Raw genomic sequence first — 26,313 nt, 5'->3', positions numbered from 1 at the left:
TCATTCTCACGCACACGCACAAACACAAAGATGCACACCTCACCACCAGTCCATCCTCTCGGTCTAATTAGAGGGAGTGGTTCAATAGTGCGCCAGGCTTCGGCAGACAAAGGGTTAAACTGCTGAGGCAGTTGAGCGCACCATCCAACCGGGCTGTGTCGCTAGGGGAAGATATAGGGTACTTGTGGAGAAGCAACAGATCTCAGCTGGAAAACAACCCCACATCTGGCACGCGGGACGAGCAAATCTGAGGAGGAAAAATCAGTCAAATTTTTCACTGCATGATTAGATGGACTGGACCAGTGGATCAATCTCTGACTTCCAAATCACGAGCAGGGGCGAGAAAAGTTGCCAATATTAGTTGTGGATTTGATTTTGGCGCTGCAGAATTTGGATATTTTTTTGTTTTTTTTTTAGAAAGGGGGAGATAATCGTCACATGTTTTCTGACTTAGCGTTTTCTCCTATAGGAAATACCATGCGTAAAAGCCAATATTCTTTTTTTTCCTGGCAATAATATGTCTTCGTGGACGGGAAATAAGTCCAACATCTTTGCGCCCGTGGACAGGAATTAAGTATAACATCTGGAGGCAACAACTCAAAACACCTTGTCCAATCTATTCGACTAAAACGTTTACAAACACCGATCGAGTTCCACCACCCGCGTTTTGCTTTTTTCAGCCTCCAGACTGAGTTTTGTTACAGGTGGTTTTCATCGCGCTTTACCATTACTATGCACCTTAACAATCAGCAATAAACGAGCCACATGGGTGTGAAATGAAGGCTCACTTTGCTTTAATTTTCTGATTTTTTTTTTTCCAGCGGACAACAGTTTGAACCAGGGGCGAACAGCCAGTAGGTCTGCTCCCACTGCTTCTAAATGATAAGCTCGGTTTGTGTTTCGTCTTACCGAGGACGCAAGTCAGGCAACAAACCTCCGTCTAAATCATGTCTGAAGGAAGACATGGCCAGAGGGGAAGACTCGGATAAAATTATTATTAACGTAGGCGGCACTCGACACGAGACCTACAAGAGCACCCTCAGGACCCTGCCGGGGACGCGCCTGGCATGGCTAGCAGACTCGGAGTCGCAGGTCAGCTCCGACTCAGACATTGCGTCCCCGAGTGCCACCGAGTTCTTCTTCGACAGACACCCCGGCATCTTTGCGTACGTGCTCAACTATTACCGGACAGGCAAGCTGCACTGCCCGGCTGACGTCTGCGGGCCTCTATTCGAGGAAGAGCTGGCGTTTTGGGGTATAGACGAGACTGACGTGGAGCCATGCTGCTGGATGACCTACCGGCAGCACCGGGACGCGGAGGAGGCCCTGGAGATATTTGAACCGCCCGACCCAGAAGACACCGACGACGAGAGAGAGATGCCGAGGAGGTTCGGCATCGAAGACGTCCCCGACAGGTCGAGAGGCTGCCGCGAAGTTTGGCAGCCAAAGATCTGGGCGCTGTTTGACGACCCGTATTCATCTAGAGCAGCCAGGGTGAGTTCAGCAGGCGGCCCTTTAACGGCCACATGTCAGAGTGCGTCCGCAAAAGCCCGCTGTGTCATTCCAACTAGGAAAAAAGGCGCACATGTTGTCCAAATCAACAGGTGTCAGCCAGTCAGGCTGCAGCAGCTACTGATGCAGCTACAGACCTGTAAACTGTAACGTGGCTGTAGCTGTCTGTATTTATCCAGTCTGCGCCTTGTCTGTCTGTTTTTAGGACATGACAGCTTTCAGGCCAAAGTTTATATCTTTACATTAGTTTCACTGACTGTTAAAAATATAGTTTTTTAGTTGAACATCAAGATTAAAAGGAACATTATGCAACCACTAGTCTTAAACAATTACAAATGAATTATAAATGATAGTTTAGAGATTAATATTCTTTTTGTTTGACAAGTTTTGAATAGATTGAAATAATAAATTGACAAAAGTATGTAGAAAGCTCTCTTTTGTTTCAAAAAGTGTGCTAAGAGTCTGACCTTGGAGAGTTTTCTGTGCTATGAAGTCAGGCTTTATAGTACATCCATCCATTGTCTTCCACTTCTCCAATTCAGGCTGGTAGAGCAGCTGGAGCCAATCCCATCTGGCTTGGAGCAAAGTCTTGCAGCCAAATTCAGCATGTAGCATCTGCTCTAGCATTGTTCTTCAGTACATGTTTTCTCTGTTTTGCTACTCTATACATCTACTACAATACACAAAGAAAAAATCTTTTTAGCCCATCATTCAAACACTCTTTATTTGACAGCTACAGTTAGCTGCTTATACTTTTAAGAAGCATTTCTTATTATCTTACACTGCAGTTTTTACACCATACAGTGCAGGAGTCTGTGTAGTCGTGAGTTCATTTAAGAAACTGTTTGAACCCCACTGAGTTAAAAGGATCACACATTTAACAAAAAAGCAAACATCCAAAGCTGCAAAAAGCAAATGAAAATATATCTTTCAGAACGTCACTGAGGGTGGGGGAGTCCTTTGGTATGCCTTTTAGGTCTTTTGAGACAGTTATATATGAGAATGCTGTAGTGTTTTTGCTTTAGTCCAAGACAGACATCTACTAAGATTTTAGACATATACACTATTCAGATATTTCACAGCAACTCAGTGCATTTAAGCATGAAAACATGGTCAAGATGACCTGCTTTTCCTACACAACCATTTTTATGATTTACAGAGAATGACATGAAAAAGACAGTCTATCCAGTCACTTCTCTGAGTTGTTGTCAGAAGTCAAAGGAGAATAGTCAGATTACTTCAAGCTGATAGGAAGGCAACATTAACTCAAATAAGCACTCCTTACAACCAAAGTAAGCAGAAAAGCGTATCTGAATGCAAGACTCATCAAACCTGAAGGCAGGTAGGCTACATCAGCAGAAGACCACACCGGGTGCTACTCCTGTTAGCTATGAACAAGAAACTAAGGCTACAGTTCACACAGGATCACTAACATTGGTGAATATAAAACAGAATAAATGTTGCCCAATCTAGCAAGCCTTAATCTATACTGTGACATTTAGATGCTAGGTTCCAAATTTGGCATAAACAACATGAAAGCACGGATCTCTCCTGCCTTGTATCATGAGTTCAGGCTGCTTCTCGTGATGTCCACAGTGTACCCATCGTCTGATGGCTGCTCCGAGCAAAGATAACACACCATGTCGCAAAGCTCAGATCATCTCAAACTGGTTTCTTGAACATGGCAATAAATTCACTGTACTCAAATGACCCCCGCAGTCACCAGATCTCAATCCAACAGTGCACCTTTGAGTTGTGGTAGAACAGGAAATTCACATCATGGATGTGCAGCAGACAAATGTGGAGCAGCTGTGTGAAGCTGTCATGTCAATATGGACCAAAACCTCTGAGCAATGTTTCCAGGACCTTGTTTAAATCTATGCCACAAAGAATTAAAGCGATTCTGAAGGCAAAAAAGGCAGTGCAGGCAGTCAAAGCAAAGTGTACATAATAATGGTCAGTTAGAGCTCGAGGTCTGTCTCTGTTTGATATCATATGAAGAAACAAAAAGAAATTGAAACAGACTGCAGTATTTGGAAGTTAGGAAGTGCAGGGATCTGTTAATAAGTAAGATCTCTACATCAGTCAAAGCTGCAGAGCATATGAAAATCCATGAGTTAAACATTTTACGTTTTAAAAAACAACACACAAAAAGCTTCATGATGCCTCACTCTGAAAAAGCGATGCTAAGTACTGTGGATTTTTTAAGGACCTGAGCTCTTCAGGATCCAAACCTTTTACTGTGCTCTCCACACATTTGTTGTGCTGGTAATAGCTATAAAACATATTTATGTATTGATCTGTACAAGAAATTCATTTTTTTTCTAAAATGCATTTCAATACCTGAATTTTCTCTGAGAGACTAAACATCTCTTTCAATCATGTGAATAACGTTTTTTTTCTCCTCCCCTAAATATACGTTACGAAATTGTGGCAAAATACTGAAAATAGCAAAAATGCTGTTTCATGACAGGAATACAGAGCCGGTGAAGTGTTCCCACACATCCTATTCAAGGTTTGCACTCAAAAGGTGCTCAGAAAGATGAGTGTTTAAAAGGCTGCAGAAGCATAGACCCGTGTATCGTAAATCATACCGTATTAATCAGTAGATGGACATCTGCTGTACTTACACTAGTGCTATAAAAAAAGCTAAAAGGCTAAAAAAAAGCTAATCATTTGTTAACATTTTTTTTAAGAAACTTGACTGTGCTTTTGCCAATGCTAAGTGACATGCGAGTAAGGTTTTATGCAAAGATCTGCATGATATAAAAAAAACAACAACCCCAAAAAACAGAGATCTCAGTTATTTATCAGATTTGGTTTATAAAAAAAAAAAGGTTCCCATCTTTCCACGGGGGGTATCATCCTGCTGTAAACATTTTGAAAGCATGCTATAGCTAATGGCTCAGCAACAAAAGCAGGATGCTTATTGAAGTAAACATGAAAGCAAGTATCGAGTATCATTTGCAAGAGTTTTTTCGGCAAAAGGCCAGGAGCTTTCATCGGGCAGAAAGAAAAATACATTCAGCTCAGGAAGGAGAGGGGCTCATGCTAACTCTAATTTCTATTTGTCTGTTTGTGCAGTTGAATAGTCTGTTCAAACACTCTCACAGCATTGCCGAAGAATAATGTTCCCGCTGCACGCCAGCGACACTACAAATAGTGTTTATTTTAGCTTCTCGTCCAGGTGGCATTCGCAGGCTGTCGCTGTTGAGGAGCCCACATCTCTGAGTCACAGCTGCCACTGCGTCGGTGTCGTCTGAAGATGACCCGCGCTGTGCCTGCCAGTTAATCACGTCTGTCTCTCACCGCTGAATATTTGTAAATTAATCAATTAGGATTTGTGAAGTTTTGTGAAAGATCTACATGTGAAGCTTTCTGAAATATTCCAGAAGGGAGGCGGATAATGGAAATGGATAAGATCCTCTTTATCCATTTCCGTTCCAGCCACTTCATATATGTATGTTTACTCTGTGTGCATTCTGAGAGCATGCTTTCTGAAAGGATGTGGGGCTGCATTTTGAGGGACTCACATTACCTTTATGGCCTTTTTATTTCAGAGAGCCTCTAAGCTCATCTCAGGTAATGTGATTCCTAAAAGCTGGAGGGAAGTTAATCTGTCCATCATGTAAGCCACATCCTCTTTGGGATCAACCATGACTGGAGATGCAGCTCTTTTAAAGCGAGCACATGAGGCCACTATACTGCGAGTTCACAGAGTGCAGTCCCCTGGGAACATTTAATAGAGCCCAGAAGAATGCGCTACTATACATTTTATGCATCTCCAGTTTATGTTAGATCAAGAAAGAATTTCTCCTCAGGTTCTTCTCAGCTTCTGTTTTCAACTCAATTTACTGAAGAAAAGTAGCCACCTGTATGTTGGCTCTTTATGTTAGCGCCATCAAAGACACCACGTGATCTTATAGGGCTGCCCCATTGAGCGTAGCAGCTTTGCTACGTGTTTACTCTCAGGTCTAATTTTCAGAGTGTTTACACTCACATTAAAGTGGCTCCATAGCGTGGTGGATTACACATTCGCTTGGCGAATGAAAGGTCACTGCTTCTATTCCAGCTGAAGACACAAATCATCTTTGCGTTTGCATCAGGAAAGGTGTAAAACTGCCACATCAAACGTGTGGAGCTACTGTGGTAACAAGTAGTGACAAGGGAGCAGCTGAAAGTAGCTAATACTTATTCATATGTACATAAAATTGCAGATATTTTTTTTCTGCACTATTGAACTGTTGATCTGTTGGTTACATCGAATGTATGTGATGAACTTGTCCTAAAAAGTGAAGCCAGTGTGTTAAACATGCATTCTTTATAATGGCTAGCATGGACAAAGTTCTCTGTTTGGGGGGAAAAAACAAAAAAAATTGATTGTGTTGAGGGTCAAAGGTCAAACTGTCCCCATTTATGGGTTGTGCCACACTTTTCACAGTCCGATACAAGTCGGTCACCATTCAAACTATGACTCCAGAATGTGCTAGGTTTGTTGCAAATAACTGGATGCGGCGAGGAGAGGCAGGTCTGACTGTGAAACTGCACGCTCCTTAAGATCTTGTGGTTGAAAGGGCATTAGTGGATGAGCGCGCAGTTTCAGGCACACAGATGACCCCTTGATTTTGGATTCGATTTTTAAAGTAGATTTCAGTCAGTGTGACTGAAAATGAGTGGCTGAGCCCAAAAACACGGCTCTTTTTGTAATCACAGCTATCATCATCTGTTGGTCTTCATATAGAATATAACTTGCGGTACTTCTGCATTGGCTTAATTTTTCTGAAGCCACATCCATGTTTTATACTGGCTATGGTACGGGCATTAGCTGATCAGTCCCGTCCTTGAATCTAAAAATGGTCATGTTCTCTTTAAAAAAAGAAGAAGCCCCAAACAAAAAATCCTAACAACAACAGAGGCTAAAATCAGAATGCACAAATCATTATGGGGTTTCATGGTGGCTATGTCCATCTTTTATACATACTAATATACAATAACTATTAAACACATCACCAATTTTATAATTAAATACATCTAAAGGTGCCATTGACATGAAATTCTCACCAAAGGGATTCTAAGAATGGACCAAAATCGTACCTGAGAAATGCATGTGACTAGCTCCTCCATACAGGAAGCTGTCATCACCAGCAAAGGCTTGTGACAAAGTATTAAATACGTTTCAGTAAGCATGTTCAATACTTTTTCCCTGTATCATTTCTCATTATTACACATAAACTATGGGCATCTATGGATTCATTTCTTTGTATGTGTGGACAGGATAGTTGGTGAGATTTTCATGTCAGTGGCACCTTTAGAAATATATTAACTTAGAAATTTGGTGATGTTTTCAATACTTATTTTACCCACTGTATACAGGCTACGTTTGGGCCGTCATTTAGCCACAAGCTCGTCCTAAATTGTTCAGTCTATCAGTTTAAAGGGGAATTAAACAAGTAGGTTTAAATACTTTCAACAACCTCTAATAAATAACACATTTCTGTTGCTGTTTTTGTTGTTTTTGGTGAAAGTACAGAAAATAGGTCGTGTTGATATTATATTATTTCATCATTGTCTGCATCTGTATTAAAGATTGCTGATCTTCTCCACAGTCCATTGGGAGGTGAGTTGTCTCTGCTGATGAAAAAATATGGGTCTAAATGTGCTGCTGCCCACTTGGCTGCATAAATCAACCAACAGAGGGCAAAGCATAGACTTTATAAAATATGGATGTAGCCTCTGGGTTTGAAAAGTGAGGTCAACATTAAAGTGCCTTAAACCTGCATTTTTTTCTCATTTCTTTTAGCATTGAAACCATCCCGATGACTTCATAGCTTAAAGTCTTACATTATGGAATTTATTTTTCTGTGGTCCCCAATCAGTGTGCAGACAGACAATGAAAGGGTTTGTGTTCCTGTGTCACTGACACAGTTCTTTGCCTATGAACTTGCATCATGTCCCTCAGTTTAACTGTCAGTCGGTCGCTGGCTTGTGATGTCTGATTTCAAAAAAATCTAAGATAACTAAAAAAAAGCTCAGCTGGAGGCTTCATAATAGGATTTTATATCCAGAGAGTCTCTATATCATCTATAAAGAGGCTCTGAGGAAACATCTCTTTGCAATCCTTTTTGTGACATGTGACAGTTAGACTTGACATCAGCATTAAGTTTAGACTAGCGCTTTCTTCCATAATGCAATATTTCATTAGTTCCAGGCTTGTTGACTATAATTAATTACCGCTGTGGTAATGGGCTACACATTTTTAATCTGTGGTGAACAATTAAAGCTGTCTTTCCCACAGAAAAGAGCATTGCATTTTTCTCCCACAGAGAGGCAAAAATCAATTAATATCAGTAAACCAAGCGATAGACTGATGTGGGATTCTTGAAGTCTGCTGCATTTTGAGTTTCCTGTTTGAATGATTGAATTTTGTCTCGGATATACATATAGATATATATTTTTAATGAGTGACATTAAACTAGATTACATACCATGACTCAGTTTTTTTTAAAGCCCCCATGAGGAGACCGTTTTTGTGTTTTCATGCTATATAAATTAATTGAAACTATATTGATATTGAGCTAACTATCGATCACATCACAGCTTGATGATCACAGCTTTGCACATTACTGGTTATGAAAAACATCCAGAGTTCGATGCACAGCTGACAAATAATAAAGGTGTGTTCTGAGTGAAACACTAACCTTTCTGGGATCAGCTTTCACAATGCCAACACCTCTCTCCTGGCTGCTCTGTGAACTGAACACAGGATTTGATTTTTCGCACCTCATCAAAGCAGCACAGCCTTGTTAAGGAGACTTTCTAACAGCCACCGGTCTCAGTGAAAGAGGTATAATCCTGTGTGATTATACTGGTTGTTTACTCTGCTCAGTTCTCAGCTGTTTGCTGAAAACAGTTCAGTGTCTGGGATGCCTGCACATAGTTGCAGACTTTGTTTTGCAGACAAATAAATAAATAAATAAATATGCATTACTGAAAATATCATGTTTCTTTATTTTTTATTTCATTTATTGATGCAGATTATTTTTTTTTTTTAAAAGCTATTTGAATGCCGCATTGATATAATACGTTTAACTTAATGCATCTGCACATTTCATACATCTGCCAAAGGCTCCTTTTCACTGGCTGCTATTAGAGGACACTTGAAAGGATTTGATTGATTATTTTCATGCATTCTGACATTTGAAAGGCTTGACTTTGCACTATTTTTTTGAAATCCCGACATCAAATATATGTGCAGTTTTTTTTCTTTTTTTAATTTCAGCTGTTAGGAATTACTTCAGTCAATATTTTAAGATACGAACAGGATCGTCTTTGCTCAAAGGTCAGTGCCAGAGCTTTCAACCACATCCCATATACTTCAGCTGGCTGGAGAGTGTCGGTGGTTGTAAATAGAAGGAAGGCGTTTGGTGGAGTATTTGGCATCAGATGTGCAATTCCAGAGGTTGAGATTTGTATTGAGACAACTGATGCTATCCACATGTTTCGAGTGTTCACGGAGTAGGTGCTGGCTGTTTGTGACTTGTTGCTAGATGTTACAACACTGGTTGATTTTGTCCATGCAGATCTCTCCACCTCCTTATTAAGTATATTCTGTTTTGTGGAGGAGGCACCGTGTCACTAATCTTATGTTGTGTCCCTGCTAACACACCCTGATCAGAAATGAATGGTAGTTAAAACTGAAGGTGACGTAATGCCCCTTTTAATTGATTTGGAAATAAATGTTAGAACTGCCCCTTAGATCTCCTTAAAAATTTTGTCTCATTTTATGCATGCTCGCTACCAGCTTGTCAAATATTTCTGGTTCCATGAATCTATAAATTATAAATATCTGGTAATGAACCACTCCTTTCCAGATAGCCGGGAGAGGAGTGGAGATTAATTCATTCACGTCCCGGCTTGCAGACGTGAACAAGTGTGACATGAATTCTAAGAAAACCTCGGTAGTAGCTGCTGTCATTGCCTTTGGAGCTGCTGATTATTCAGAAGGCTCATTGTTTTGGTTTCTGCATATAGCCTGTCCATATTAGTAACAGAGTGTACTGTTCAACAGCTGGAGGTGATGCTTGTGATAGGATTCTCCAGCTGCTGTGCACTTATGCACAGCCTGCTGCCTGTTGTGTGTCATGTTATGGCTCCTTGTTCTGCTTTTCCCAGCTGGGACTGGGCTGCTGTCCCCTCTGGGGACCTCTGCTCTGTCTGGACGCTCACGCATAGTGACCTTGGATTGTCTTTTTGGCACCTGGAGTATTAAAAGGGTGACCAGGTGTCTCGCTTTATATCGGACTGAACAACATTTTTATCCTCTTGTCCCCTCTCCCATAATTTGGCATTTTGGTTGTCTAAAGTTTACAAAAGTCAACAAATGTCACTTATGAGAAAGGTGGCTGAAAAGATGACATGCATGCATCTATAGCCATGTCAGTGGTTCTCTTTTTACACTCAGGTGTAAAAAGAGAACCACATAAAAAAAACACACAAAACAAATTAACTTCCATTTAAACGTCGACTCCATCCAATCCAGGTTTGGGCATCTTCAGCATCCTCTTTGCCCCATGTTTAGATTGTTGATATCGGGTTATGTATTAAATAACCTCAAATGTGTCTCTCTACTCCGTTGCTGTCGACTACTTAATATTTTCCCCATATCATTAAATGAATGAGTGGTCAATCCACAAATCATTATCAGCTCTGCAGTTCTCAGATCTACCACACTTTGTTGTAAAAAATAAATAAATAGAGATAATAAATATCTATTGTATATATCAGCCTAGAAACAAACTGTTGATCAAGTGGCAACCCAAAGCACGAGCCAAAGACAGAAGGTCTCCATTTGATTCAAAACATGTCTCCTAATGAATGTGACGTTCTCTGTCCCTGCTGCATGTGTCTTTACAAATCACTGTTCTGCATCAACTATACAAAGCGATGATATAGTATTCAATGTTTTTTGGCTTGTTTAGTTAAAACGAATAAAGCATCTTAAAATAATAAAAAATAAAATAAATGTCTCAAATGATGTCAAGCGATCTCAGCAGGAGACAAAGATGTCAAAAAACATCCCATCCATCCATCCATGGCTGGGTTGGACAGCAGCATAAGCAGAGAAGCCAAGACCTTCCTCTCCCTAGCCACCTCATGTAGCTCATGTGGGGAAACACCAAGGCAACCCCAGGCCAACAGAGACACATCATCTCTCGAGTGTGTCTTGGGACCTCAACACAGTAAGACATGTCTGGAACACCTCGTCCAGCAAACATCCTAATAAGATGCCTGAACCACCTCAGTTGGCTCCTTTTGATGTGGAATAGTAGTGGCTCTGCTCTGAGTCTCTCCCAAATGACTCAACGTCTCATCTGATCTCTAAAGCTGAGCCCAGACAAACTTTGGAGAAAGCTTGTATCTGCAGTCTCCTCTCGGTTGTTAGCCAGAGCACGTGACCATACGAGGGTATGGCTGCAGATTAATAAAAAAAAAAAACTCAAACTGAATTAATGTAGCAACATAAAGTCACACTTTTAGATTCTTACTTTTTTCCTACAAGTTTTGACTATAAAGTAAAAGTTGCATGTATGAAAATAGTAATATGTGGCATCAGAAGTTTACTTTATATAAGTATACCCAGTTATTACAAATACAATATATCACTATAGATGTTATCGATACATTTTTATATCAATAACAACTGAAGTGTCCGTTTATTCTTGCAGTTGGTTGAAAAGGCTCTAACTGTCACTAGCCATTGGAGCTTTGAGTAAAATCGTATGGCCTTGATCAGCAGACGGCAGCAGCTCAGCTGTCATCAGATTACAGTCATTACCAGTTACATCCCTGATCTGAACAGTGGTATAAGGACAGTGTCAGAGGTGAAATGTCAGCAAAAGTCATCAGAAATTGCAGCATTTCTGCTCATACAAATGGCAGAAACAGGCAGAATCACACAGAAGCACTTAAGCACAAATATGTTTAAAATTGAGCAAAAGTACCACGAATAGATGTAATTTATCCCCATTATGGCAAAACAAGAAGCAGGTAATGGAAGTATTTCAGACAGGCCAGAAATAACTGGGAAAGATTCAAAATTTACAAATAACTATTAAGCTACTTAAATATTGTCTCGATCTCAGCTTTCAACCCCAGCAAGATTATAGAAGCTGAAAAATAAAAAGCTCTGGCATACAGCTCGCTTGGCCTCACACTGCTTTGGCTGTAAAGAGTCCTTATGGCAATCACTCCAACAAGGTGACTGTGTTGCGTTGAGTATCTGTTGCTGGACTACAAACGTGATGTCATGTCAGCTCTTAAATAAACTATACACATACATTTAAATACTGGAAGCTTTACTGACTGATAAACAGTCACCTACATGGATGTATAGAAATAACAGAAATATCACATCGTAGACTTCACTTTAACCCCAGGTGAATGGGCCATGATGCACATGCACAGAGCTGTAAAGTCAGGCTGTGTCATGTGATTGCACTCTTTACACTGACTATTTTATGAGAAGAGTAGCTGTCACTGCGTGTGTCAGGCCCCCTGAGATTCTTCCCTGTAGAGATGCTTCTGGCGGCAGTACCCAGCTCTGTTTAGTTGTGGGATAAACTGTTTGGCATTTGAATAAACTGACTGCTGTCAGACCCTTTTAAGCTCATCACAAGCTCCTGAACAACCACAGGACTCAAAGTGACTGCTGATCTGTTGTTATACCACAGGAGCACTTTCTGTTTGGTTAGGTTTTTTTTTCAAAGCCAAAAGTCCAACCATTTCCTCAGCTGTAAGAAAAATGTTTATTCATACTCCATACATCCATCTTCATCCGCTCTATCCGGGGCCGGGTCGCGGGGGCAGCAGCCTAAGCAGAGAAGTCCAGAACTCCCTCTCCCCAGCCACCTCCTCCAGCTTATCTGGGGGAACACCAAGGCGTTCCCAGGCCAGCCGAGAGATATAATCTCTCCAGCGTGTCCTGGGTCTGCCCCGGGGCCTCCTCCCAGTGGGACATGCCCGGAACACCAACCCCAGGAGGCATCCTTGTCAGATGCTCGAACCACCTCAGCTGGCTCCTTTCGATGTGGAGGAGCAGCGGCTCTACTCTGAGCCCCTCCCGATGGCCAGCCACCCTTTGGAGGAAGCTCATTTCTGCCGCTTGTATCCGCGATCTTGTTCTTTCAGTCACTACCCACAGCTCGTGGCCACAGGTGAGGGTAGGGACATAGATCGACCGGTAAATTGAGAGCTTCGCTTTTACACTCAGCTCCCTCTCCACCACGACGGACCGGTGCAGCGTCCGCATCACTGCAGCCGTAGCAACCAATCCGTCTGTCGATCTCCCGCTCCCTTCTCCCATCACTCGCGAACAAGACCCCGAGATACTTGAACTCCTCCACTTGGGGCAGGAACTCGTCCCCGACCCGGAGTGGGCACTCCGCCCTTTTCCGGCTGAGAACCATGGCCTCAGATTTGGAGGTGCTGATCCTCATTCCCGCTGCTTCACACTCGGCTGCGAACCGTTCCAGAGCGAGCTTTATTTATACTCACCAGAATAATTAATGGTACTTGGAAAAAATAGATTATCAGTAGATGTGTGCAGCCAACATTTGGATCTGACTAATGATGAAACATTATTTTATTTTAAGACACTGTTGCAAGTGATGATAAGTAAGGAGGAAGAATTTTTCCCCTCTTCAACAGGTTCAGGAATGGCACCAACAAGATGTATTAACGCTTCTGTGTCATCTGAATATTTCTGTGTTTTAATGTGAATTTAGAGTCACACAAAATGAAACTACCTCCACACTTAAAAGCGTGATGATTGGTGTTAATGATGGAGTTTCACTGTGGTGATTAGTTTGTACCTGCAGTTTGACACGTACAGATTTTAAATTCTACTGCTGGGTAGAAGATGTCTTTGGTAACACTGTGCGGCATGAAAATGTGCATAAAGGCACAAATTTCAGAACTCAGGAATGACCTGATACAGTAGCTGATGTGTGATGTGTGTTTCCTACCCTCAGATTAAATAAAGAATAGCATCTAGAATCTATATATATTTATAGATAGATATCACAAAAGATTAATTAGCATGGAAGTAATGAATATGTAGTTAAGTCTGTCTGCTTCTTATTTTGAGAAGAGCTTTGCACATTATATATTCTGGGTCTTTCAGTGAGGGAAGAGACGTAGATGTAGTTTTAAGAATTTATGACCAGGTAATTGAACTTTTATGAAACCATCAGACAGCAGCTATTATTCAAAGCAGATCCTTCCAACAGATCTCGAAAGGATCTTTAAATTTTCGCTGTCACAACGCCTGTCTCTAGTCAGTTAGACATTTGCTGTACAACCTGGTGGAAATTCTGCGTAGTTTGTTCCATTATGACTTCCACAGCTGCTTGGGAGAGTGCAGCCTCTTTCCTCATTACAAATAATGGTCTTCTACTCCTCACTCAATTATACTAACAATGTGTGATTAAAGGTTTTTGTGAAATGACAAAGTATTGAATGTTGAGGATGGATGGATGGATGAAGGGAAGGGAATTAACGTAGGAGGAGGAAGTTGTTGGAGTTAATGGCAGGAGGAGGCTCAATATGGGGGCAGGTGTTGTGTCACCTGAGCTGATTACGGCCCCCAGATAGTACCTGGAAAAAGAAAGAGAAGAGAGGGATGCCCATGATTGAATAAGAGGAGATGAGAGGAGGGAAGAAAAGATGAATGGATGGGAATAGAGAGCAATGAGATAAGGTAAATGGATGGGGGTGAAGAAAGAGTGGATTGGAACCAGACTGGACTGAATGGGTTTACAGAGCATAAGCAGACTTGACAGGTCATTAGATGAATATGTGGCTAATGTGTGCAGCTCTGCTGCCACGCCTAAAACAAGTAGTTAACATAATAATGTCCAACTTGGGCTTATGGTTTGGAAGCCCTGTTACTCTCGTTTACTTAAAGTTAGAGCGATTGGATATTATTCAGTTTGGTATTCTGCTGTATTTAGGTAGAGTTATTGTACAGCAGCTTGTGTAAATGTGTAATTACAAAGCATACATCTTGTGCAAGTTTTCTACCCCCCACTAAAGAAACTGGAGTCAGCTCTGTTGCCTTTCCATTATGCAAAGCTAACTTTGTATTCAGGCGGGAAGCCAGGGGGTAAATTTGGTTGAGCTACCACAAACACCACCACTCCAACATCCTCTTGATATAATTCACTGCTGACAGATGGAAAGAGATGACTAGTGAGAGCCTTTTATGAGACATTCAAACAAACTAGCAGCATCTGAAAAGCTACCTTTAGCTCCGGCAAATGTATAGATATTGGGGTATTTTTTAGCTTTATCATTTAATTATGGTGTTGGTATAAAAAATTATTAGGCCTTTTTATCTTGACACATATATATCTATAATCAGTTCTTGCGCTGTTGTCCTATAACAGGTTTCGTCTGGTGTTTACACGGAGCTCCACCTTTCAGGGTTAACATTTGAGACCCTCATACAGCACGTGAAGAGGGACTGGGACAATAGGAAGTCCAGAGGGGGTTGATGAAATGCTGGCACCATGTTTTATTAATTGAGCCTGGAAAATGAGGTGCTGTAAAAGTGGCCGGGTCTTCAGAGAAGCTTAATTATTTGGTGCCGGCTGCATATCTGGCCCTTGTCTGCAAAAGCTTTCTAATAGGAAAGCACTGAAGAGATGACACATTGAAAATATATTTTATATGAGTATGCATGTCTGTGAGCTAGATACAATGAATGGAGATAAATTAGCGCTCAATTAATGTCCTCTAGAAATTAAAAGCTCTTATTATTAGAGTCTATGTTGACATGGTTACACCCCTTAGTTTCAGTCACTAAAAGAAAATAATTGTTAAACATCATTTTTGTCTCTTGCGATCTGTGACTCTCACATAATGAGCACTGTTAGTGCTGATGATGTTTGGGGAAAACGTGCCTGCAGAGCAGGAGATCCTCCTGGGGCACAGTTTTGCTTTTACCTCCTTCCCAATAGTCCTGTGCCTCAGTCGTCATCTTCTCAGGGGATCAAAGCAGTGAGCACCTCAGTGTTCTACAGGGACAAATATAAAGGTTTTAGTGGTTACAAGCTCCACAATATGTATTATGCATGTTGATTTATCTATTTAGGATTTGTTTTTTTTAAGTGCGCAGTATCAAGTTTACTCCAACTCCATCAGATGTCCACTTCTTATTGTTTTAGTCTAATTCCACTGTGAATGAATGTCCCCATTGAGCCTTTCAGTGCAGTATTTGTTCTTTTCCACATGTGATTTAGCTGACTCATATGTGAGATTCCCTCAAGGGAGAAAAAATGGCAAAGTGCATGCAAGTTCCAGTTACATATTTATCCAGCTGGAAGGTTAGAAAGGCTGGAGAGGCACTACAATTTGCCCAGGTATCAGTAAACAATAAAGACATATCATGTATGAGTAAGCACACAGCGTTAACACAAACATAGACGCGCACAGCCATTGTGCTGGACCAGGTGAATGCTGTGGAGCCACATTGTTCATTTTGCCTGTCAGCAACCATAAAAGCTATTTGACCCTATTTTTCATATAAGGGAAGGCTTGCATGCAGAACACATGCTCTAAAACACGTGTGGAGGCTGTAAGGCGTTCAGCATTCTCTCCTCTCAGTTTTGCATCAGGACACTCTGCTTGTTTTTCCCTTTCTGTTTCCTTTGTGAGTCATAGAGTGATTTGTGTTGTAAAAAATAAATAAATAAAATGATATGTTAAAGACTGTTCATATTATTTTTGCAGGTAGTGGTGTTGTTACTGTATTAGCGCCCCCTGCTGTTTGTGCCCGTCTCAGCCAGCGTTATTAGAATCACGTCTTCTGTCAGCATGGTTCAGTCTATACGTTCATGGAAAGTAATTGGTGTTAAATTGGTCTGTTTTCTCTGAGAACATTGTCCTCGCTCTCCCACAGACAAAGAGCATTTTCAAATAAGCATGAAGAAAATGCCACCTACTAAGTAGAGCTGTAGAAGACAATCTGAACCATTATTTCCTGACAGGTAAATAGCATGCCCTGAGGAGGCAAAGTGGTAGAATAATGAGTCTGATGTTTCTGAGGGAGGGTTTCACTTGGACCGGATGACTAACTGTGAGCTTTTATTTTTTGAGCTTAACTATTCATAACATGTGCTTGCATTTGGTTCAAAAAATACATTCACTTTGTAAGTAATTATGAAAGCGCATGCCAGCAAGCCATACGAGAACTCATTAGGACCTTTGCTTTCATTTCAGTTACACAGATGATTAGTGGATGATTGTGAATGTTTTGGATTCGGGTTTAGTTTACTTGGCAAAATTTTACATGGAGACATGTTTAAAAAATTGCATTTGTTAAACCTGGGAAATTGTTTGAGTATAAATGTTAACTTTATTAATTCACAGCTATCTCGCTGCTGCATTAGTCAAGCTACTGGACAGATATTCCTCTGGAAATGATTCCAGATATAATTTGGTTGTTTGTATGTGTCATATTGTTATTTTTTTTCCTGCTTTTTTGCATTCGGTCAGTATAGTTGGGGATACTGAGGGCTCATTTTTATCCTCCTATGTGAAACTCGCTTCACAGGCAATGATCAGTCACAACAAACTTAAATCATTAAGTTGTTGTGCCTGAGTTAAGTTTTCCAGTGATACATAAATACAGTGTTTGCTTATTGTCAGTCAACTGACGCACATTACCTCCCCCAGTAATAAAATCCTTCAACACACGAGAGTTGATTGGCACATCCTTTTTTTTAAACTTTGAAGTTTGAAGATAAAAGAGGTCTTATTATATATCGTGTTAATTGAAAACTCGTTTCTAGCATGGGCGCATCATGCAGATGGTGGTTTGAGCTTTAGAAACCCTATACTGGCTGTTCACTAATTGTGGGTTGACATAACATTGTATTGATTAACAGTCATTATCTTTCTCCTCCAGGGAGTTGCACTTGCCTCTCTCTTCTTCATCCTGGTGTCGATCACCACATTCTGCCTGGAGACCCACGATGCCTTCTATGAAGTGCAAAACTGGACGGAGCATGTTGTACAGGGCAACATGACAAAGAACATCACAAGGAACGAAATAGTGACCAACCCAGTCCTCTTCACCGTGGAGGGCATCTGTGTAGTCTGGTTCACGTTTGAATTTCTGGTGCGCATAATATCCTGCCCAGACAAAGTAGTCTTCATCAGAAACACGCTCAACATCATTGACTTTGTGGCCATTCTACCATTCTACCTGGAGTTGGCTCTGAAAAGTCTGTCATCCAAAGCTGCCAATGATGTGCTAAACTTCCTCCGTGTGGTCCGGTTTGTTCGAATCCTCCGGATTTTCAAGCTGACGCGCCACTTTGTAGGCCTGCGTGTCCTGGGTCACACGTTGAGGGCTAGTGTCAATGAATTCCTCTTGCTTATTATCTTCTTGGCGCTAGGTGTGCTAATCTTTGCCACCATGATTTACTATGCCTGAGCGTATTGGAATCCAGCCTAATGACCCCACAGGCTGCAATCACACGCACTTCAAGAATATCCCCATCAGCTTTTGGTGGGCAGTGGTCACTATGACCACACTGGGCTATGGAGACATGTATCCACAGACGTGGCTCGGCATGATGGTAGGGGCGCTTTGTGCACTGGCTGGGGTGCTGACCATTGCTATGCCGGTTCCCGTCATCGTCAATAACTTTGGGATGTACTACTCGCTGGCTATGGCAAAACAGAAGCTGCCAAAAAAGAAGAAGAAGCACAACCCAAACCCTGATGCTCCAACTGACTCAGCCTCGTTTGGGAAGTCAGAAACAAACTCGCACAGAGACAGTACTCAGAGTGACACGTGTCCACTGGCTCCTGAGGAGAACATCAGTAGGAACCGCTCAGGTGAGGCTACAGTACAATTTTTAAACTCTCTAAAATGTCAGAGGCATGTTTTCTCACTAACCATTTGTTGTGGCTACCATGCAGGTGACGGTGTTTCACGTGCTCAGGTTTTCTGGGGCAGTTTTGTTTTTGAAGCACACACTATTTAACCTTAAGCAGTAACATGGTTTCACTGGAGATGCTTCCTGCCAAATGTTCTCTTTGTGCCCTCACTAAGAGTAGTGGGGGCAAAAAAAGTGTTTCAGTCTGGAGATTATTTTATTACTTGAAATTGTTCTTGGCAGCACCAAAAAACCCCATCCATTCACTTGCAGTAGGTTGGAGGACAAACTTGTGCATCATGTGTGAACCATGAAAACTGACCTTTTAATCTTAATTTGCACTGTATCAATGTTGCACTGTAGTAGTAGTACAAAGAGCCATCGTGTTTCAAGTCTTGTACTTTGTAGGTTTTGTAGAGTTTGCTTGACAGATGAACTGCACTTAGTCACAATGACAGCAACGTACTGGGATTAAATTAGCTCTCCTAGCATCTCAGTCAAATTGGATTTCATCACAGAAAAATACCAGTTTTGTGCAATATACCTCTGTCTGCCTTTGTGTGGGCCCTCGGGTCTGTATCAACTTTGCCATTTATGTTGGCATGTATTTTTGTCTTCCTGTCCAGACTCCAAACAGAACGGGGATGCAAATGTGGCCCTTTCAGATGAGGAAGGCTGTAGTTTGACCCAGCCGCTGTCCCCCAGCGAAAAGTGGACATTGCGGTGTTCCCGAGGTCGAGACAAGAATAAGAAAGAGGGCACCTGCTTCCTCCTAACCTCAGAGAACCCCAGCGTTCAAACTGGTGAGTACGTACATGCTGCATTTGAGCCAGATATGAAGCTCCAAGTTTAGCATTTTGGCTGTCACTACCTTGTTGATTTGAAAAAATAAGTGCGGGTTGGATATGACTGACAAGCTGAGGGATACTGCATACTCACACAGAAATAACTTCCAGTTCTATGGTAGCATAGCCCGCTTTAGTGTCTGTTTTACTCTAAATTGGACCACTGTTGCTATATTCAAGACATGTTAAAGCATCAACTGACAAAGTAAAGTTGTTGGAAAAATGTTAACTGGGGTAAAAAAAATCAAAAGAAAAGTAGGATCATTTTCACAAACAATTCCACTTTCCTTTGCAATGACTAGCATTACCCCTTGCTGGCTTTAGCCTTAACTTCACTTATGGAGTACATGCATGTAGATTTTTCTACACAGTTTATTCTAAAATATGGAGACAATTGACTATTTTCAACATCGTCATGCTAAAATTTTAACAATACCAATTTTTTGCATCCATATGTAACTCCTGGTTTTATGCTAATATGTAAAATTATGACCTTATATGTTAAAATTACACCTTATATTATAAATTAGCTATGATAGTAAGTATAATTACTAAAGATCAAAGAGTTTAAATATGCAAGAGGCAACGAGGGAAGGGGAAACAGGTGGGGAACTAAACACAGCTGAAGCTATTTAAAGATAATGAGACAATGGAAGTCAAGCAGGAACAAGACACAACAACAAGAACACAACGACAAGAACACAACAGCTACCAAAATAAGTAACAAATGGGAAACGCTTGACATAGAGAGGCTTAACACCAAGATATGAGGGGACACGGGGCAGGAATTAAAGTTAAACTATAACCATGCCGACAAACAGAAACTAGATTGCAAAATAAAGCGAAAATAATAGTAAGAAACCGAAAGACTGGATTGAACAACTAATCTTGAAGAAATCATGTAGGAAACATGTGCTAAACAAAGACTGTACAAAACAAAAATTCAAAGCTCAGGCAACAGCCCAGGTTCCATGACAGACATGAAGAATACAAAGTTAAAGGGAATTTAATGTTTTTGTTTTATACTACAAGAATAATTCACAGATTGAGGAGAAAAAAATTGAGAAGAGGAGCAACGTTTTCTTTTTTCTTTTATAAAATATTTAGCCCTGAGGGGAACATGAATATCTTTACCAATTTTTTGGGAAAGATGTTGTATAGTTGTGGGATGAATGTTTTTGTCTTACCTGAAGTGTGAGTTTGATTGACAGAGTGATTGACAGATAATGCCATCACAGTTTCCTGCTGCTAGCAAGGCTAAAAGGAACACAGTGTTTTGTCTTTTTTCTGATTCTGAGTATGCAGAGTGCTAAGATGCTTTCAGTGGTGCTTATAAGCTATTCTAAACTTCATACCTACAGTATATGGAGTGTGCATTGTGTGGCAAGATATGAATACCTGTAAAAAATGACACACAAAAACACAAAAGTTTAAGAAATGTAAAACATTAGTAGTTACTTGTAGCAAAGTTTCAATAATCATCATAAATTGTGCTTATAGTTGATCTAACAAAAAGAACAGAGAGATGAACAGCACAACGAATGTTTCGCAGGACCCTTCAAACCGGGTCGCAGCAGATGGCCCCGCCCCTCCCTGAGCCTGGTTCTGCCGGAGGTTTCTTCCTGTTAAAAGGGAGTTTTTCCTTCCCACTGTCGCCAAAGTGCTTGCTCATAGGGGGTCATATGATTGTTGGGTTTTTCTCTGTATCTATGAAGCACCTTGAGGCGACTTTTGTTGTGATTTGGCGCTATATAAATAAAATTGAATTGAATTCAAACACCTGTCTTTCACCTCTAAGGGAGTAAATCCTGTTTCAACCATTATTTACCACTCAGATCAATAGAAAATCAATTGAGCCCTAATTGCATCATCAATCTCTCTGTGTGCACAGTTAGTACTCAGGTTAGGATTAGTGCACAAGTGTTCGCAGGGTACCAAGCCTAGCATGTGAGGAAAAAATGATACAGTTAAAGACACAAGATGAAAATCATGACTTGAATTGTTTATTTATTTATTTATTGACTTCTAGATCACATCAGCACACATAACCGTGTAAGCTACACGTTTGTATGCAACGCTATTATTCTTAAACAGAAGATGGGGGGTGAGGGTGAGACAAAGTTGCTGTAATTCTGCTGTGACCCTGCCATCTCTGTCTGCTTGAATGACCGCTGCATCTCATGTCTGAGCTTTCCAAACTACCCAAAAGCCTCTTGTGAGAAGAGGCTCTATATTTGGCAGCCGTGGATTGATTCCTGACACCCTGAGCACTATCCAGTCAACATCCTGACAATTGTGTGCAAACAGTCCAACATTGCTGAAGGTGTTTTGCTGAAACCCTGCACTTTGCTGAGGTTTATTTCACTACCAGGGTTTATCATAACTGGGGCACTTATGGTAGCTTTTCTCCTAGGAGAGTACACCCATGTATTTTTTTAACAGCTCATTATACAGAAATGTTCCTGAATAACTTGTCATTGCCTGAAGATGTTGATGTAAATTGGTGCTAGTTATAATGGCATGTTGTCATATGAACAAAATAAAATATAATAAAAATTACAATTAAATCTGTCCTAAATGAGAAGAAGTGATGTTTGTGGACAGGTTTACTCAGGGGACAAAGTAATCTGTCACTACATAAATGTACAGCCTCACAAACACAATGAAAATGACACAAATGGGGTGAAACTGTCCGACCTTGGTTTCATACTGAGCTTTCTAATAATGGAAAATTGTCTGGTCAGCTCATGAGATCACCATATAAGCGCTATTCTGGTCACAGAGACAAAAACAATAGGAAGCTGAGAAAAGCCAGAACACCTTAATACAAATCTGTGTGTGAGAGAGAGGAGGGGGGGTAATTCAATTCTTAGCCTGGTATCTGGTGAGTATGTACATAATGATATCCCAGTCTGTTACAGTGGATTATATCACACGTACACAACACATTTTAGTGCACATTATCTGCAAGAAGTGCTCAGTGTTTAGTGCTCAGTGCAGAATTAAAAAGAAAAAAACTCAGTTGTTAGCCAACATTTGAAAGTTGCTTTTTAGAGCTATGTGGCAAAGGGAGATGGTTTTGGTGAATTACAGGGTTACAGGATATAAAGGTACATCTAATATTTCACTAGGGCAGTGTGGCTGTAATTAGAGGAATAGATAGATGGATGCAGGCCTGAAGATGCCTGGATGGTTATCAGGAACAGGACAAAAAGACAGTGCTGTTGCAGTGACTAAGGTCATCACAGGGATTCAAAAGCACATTGTATTTGTGTATTTGTGATGAGATAACCACCCGTTTGTGTGCATAATAGTATAGCAAACAGTTCAAGTGCTGCAAGAGGAAGTGGCAGGAAGCTATACAGATGAGAAGAGGAAGGTTTTCCAAGCTCAAGCGAGCCGCCATATTCCCAAGTGATTCCTCAGATATGATTCCCACTAATAGGTTTCCATTAACAACACGGATGGTCACAGTGAAACATCTGGCTCCCATGTGAAGTTCAAATAAAAGTATTGTTTTTGTCTGTGAAATAGAGTTAAAATATTAACTGATTTGTTGGTTGTTGAAAATAAAGATTTTAATAGTCAAGAAATAAGTTTAGTTTTATTATTATTATATGTATCAACATTTAGGGCTTCTTCTTTCCTAGGATTAATTAATAATGGAGGGAAGGGTGGTGACCCCGTTGTTCTTAGGTTATAGCACACTCGCTTGGGTCAGTTTCAGTGTTTTTTATGCTAAGTCACTATATTTCATTGTCATTCTGTCCTTTGTGTTTCCTGACAGAGAGCTGTAAAGACATCCTTGCGGCCACGGGAAACTATGCTCAGCCGGAGGTCACCACTCTGACCTGATGCTGATTGGCTATGAAAAGGAGAAAGAGCGTGATTTCCTCAGTGGCGTACACTTCCCTTCCTGAATGAACTGCTGAAGAGATTCTTTGAATTCAGGATGAGAACTTTTGTTTTAAGTTGCATAGCACATTTATCACATGTACACTTACTTACATGTTAGAGAGCATTTTGCATGTACTGCATGCTCAAGCATTGTATGATACTCCAAAAAAATGGCTACCATTCATATGCATTTTATTTAGTGGATATGTCATAGCTTGACTCCAAGGCTCTGAAAAAAGCATCACAGATTTATTCCAAAGTGACGTTAAGGTCACTTGTCTGCCTGATTTGAAGTCGAGAAAGTGTGATATCACATTCCTCCGTGCACCAGTTGAATCTGAATCTGGCGTTCGGTCACTATAATTCAAATTGAAGCCACACACTCGATAATCTGGGTTTTCAAAAAAGACACTCTTAGTCAACTTGGATTAAAAAAAAATGTAATTGTGAATATTAAATTTTACAGACCTAAAACTTAAAGAAAGTTTTCAGGGGCTTTTGTGAGTCTGTTGTAAAAATCCTTTTTTATGTGTTGTTACATTCGTTACCATGTTACTTTCTATTATCATGTGTCTATTTTGGGAGTCAACACACATCAGCAAAACCCCTACATTGTATAAGGAGTGAGAAAATCTGCTTGTGAATATAGGTTTGTACAGCAAAACGCCTACTGTGAAAAAGGACAAGATGGAAACTTGAAGTCATTGATCGATGTCAACAAATTAGACCCACGTTTTTTATTTTATTTTATTATGTGGTCTCTGTTCTTCTGCTTTTTAGAACCAACCACATGGAAACATTCAGATACTTTGCCAGGGACTAGATGTGATACGAACCCTGCCAGGAAACACATTGTTTGTAAATCCTTGTACAATAAGAGTTTAACAAAAGAAAAGAAAATCAATGGAGCAGTATTGTCTGTCTGTTACATTAGCTATACACAATTGATGTATCATTACTGGTTGAGTGAGGACCAAATGTAGACTCAATTAGATTAGATGGTAAAAGACTTTCAGTACATGTTGGTAAAGATACATACAGTACAATATCATCATCTCCACTTGTGCCTCATGTTGAGTAATGGAGTTTAAATGTGTGCAGTAGTGTAATTCAACTGGTAAGTTAACACTTCTACTTGTATTGTAAAAACTCTGTTACATATTTGGAAAAGAGAAGCAGGAGTCTTTTTCTTTTTTCAAGACTTATAATCTAGTCCTCATGGTCTACCATAGTGGCCTTATGTTAAATAAACAAAGGGAAAGCTCATTTTACCTTCATTAGAATCTTTCTATGCTGATGCAGATGTTTGTAATATATAAGCACAGCTGTATGTATGTAGCACAGTGCAATACTCTAGGTCATTAAGCTCTTTTCTTGTCTGTTCATGTGGATGCAACGTTAAAATTGCTGTTGACCAATGAAAGCTTATTTTAATAATTCACCTTTTAAGCCTCATTTCCTGTTTTCCCTGTTCCGTGTACTCAAATATGACGGTCAAGCACAGTAGGCTGGTTTAACATTTCCCCAGTATGCACTGTGTAGGTGACCGTGATGGTTTTTAACCCGGTAAGATGTCATGTGTGTATGTGTGCGTGCCTGTTTGAGTGTGTGGGTGTGATGTTTAACCATGTAGGCATGCATTTATATGCAGAAAATCAAATAAAATCAATTTCTTCACAGATGTTGAAGATAAACTGAGCGTCGTGCGTTGTTATTTTCATTCACAGCTTGCATTGCATCCACATATTCTTCCCACTGCACGTTGCAAAGTTCGTGTCATCACAGCACCTCTACTGTATAGCTATTTATAGAGCGAACACCAGACTATACAGGTTGATGCTGTGCTTGTTCAGAGTGGTGTAACGGCAGTCACAGCTGTGCTTCCTGCTCTCCTGAGCTTCCACGATTATGTACCAAAGGTGTAGATGACTTACAGAACACGTCTCCATGGAGATTTGGTATGACAGGCAACGCTAATTACTGCTCGGCTGCCTCCGTCTCCAACTCTCTGTGTGCCACATGCAAGAAGCGCCACTCTTTCTATCACACACATCCTCACAGACACACATGCATCCACCTCAGCCCAGCATGATCGTCATTACTGTCGTTGCACACGGGAAACATTCTGATGCTTGGCAATACAATGCAAAGCACTATGGCAACAAAGGGAGGGAGGATGGCAAGTTGTCATGGGTAAGTGTAAAACAAGAAGGCATGTATTCATAAAAAAGGTACACACCGTCTTTTACTAAAAGCTCTGAGGACTGAGAGACTGGTTAGACTGAGATAAGAAGCATGACTAAATGAAGATGATGCTCTTATTATGTTTCCTAATCTCAGTTTTACAGAAATTAAAAAGTGTGGAAGTTACGTGCACTTGCACAACTACTGGATGTGACTGAAATGAGTTCCAGTTATTTAAAACATGGAACATTTGTGACTAGAAACATGCAGTCATATAAACAATTTTCAATTTGCTGTGGTTTGGAGGATTTTGTTAAAATTATTGCAAAAACGATCAATTATTTTGAATAAAACTGACATAGAAATGAGAGATGAAACGGTGAGACTGAGATAACGAGATCGAAAGAGAAATCAAAGAAATTTTTTTTTGAGTCTGCTTGTTTGTTAGAAAGTTGTTTATAGTGGTGTTTAGCTGCAAAGTGTGGTTGAATGTTTCTTATCTTGCAAGTGTGCTTCCTGTTGTTCGTGTGTGTGTTCCTGCTATGTGTGAGAAGAGAGAGACTAAGATACTCTAAAAGTGCAAGGTAAATAGTAGGGCTGGCCCATATCATACCGTTCACGGTAATACCGGTATAATGTCGGGCAACGAGAAGAAAATGAAATATCGCCATAGAACATGGGTAAAACGCGCATGAGCAGTGCCTTTGTTTTCGCACATGGCGGAAAAAGCGTGCCGGCGACGGAGAATGAGAAGGGCGAAAGCCTATCGTAGAATGAAACAGATGAACCAGAACTGGTTTGTAGAAATGCTGCAACTCCAGTGGTGTGGAACTGGTTTAGCTTTCGTCCATCAGATACACAACAAAGCACTATTTTTGGTAGTGCTTTGTAAAGGTAAATCCTTTGATTTTTCTGAAAATCGACAGTGC

General features: G+C 40.6%; 1 protein-coding gene across 1 annotated transcript; it reads left to right on the top strand.

The window, feature by feature from the left end:
- kcnc4 (potassium voltage-gated channel, Shaw-related subfamily, member 4) lies at positions 1–24,894 on the top strand. The gene is given in 5 exon segments (XM_040048197.1): positions 1–1,494; positions 17,480–18,007; positions 18,009–18,417; positions 19,085–19,261; positions 23,091–24,894. Coding segments are annotated over 5 exon segments (1,797 nt in total). The 5' UTR covers positions 1–879; the 3' UTR covers positions 23,159–24,894.
- The last annotated feature ends 1,419 nt before the right edge of the window (positions 24,895–26,313 follow it).

Source organism: Simochromis diagramma, unplaced genomic scaffold, assembly GCF_900408965.1.
Source record: "Simochromis diagramma unplaced genomic scaffold, fSimDia1.1 OVJJ01000387.1, whole genome shotgun sequence".
NCBI lineage: Eukaryota > Metazoa > Chordata > Actinopteri > Cichliformes > Cichlidae > Simochromis > Simochromis diagramma.
Note: the sequence above shows the minus strand (reverse complement) of the source record. Positions and strands in the feature narration are given on the sequence as shown.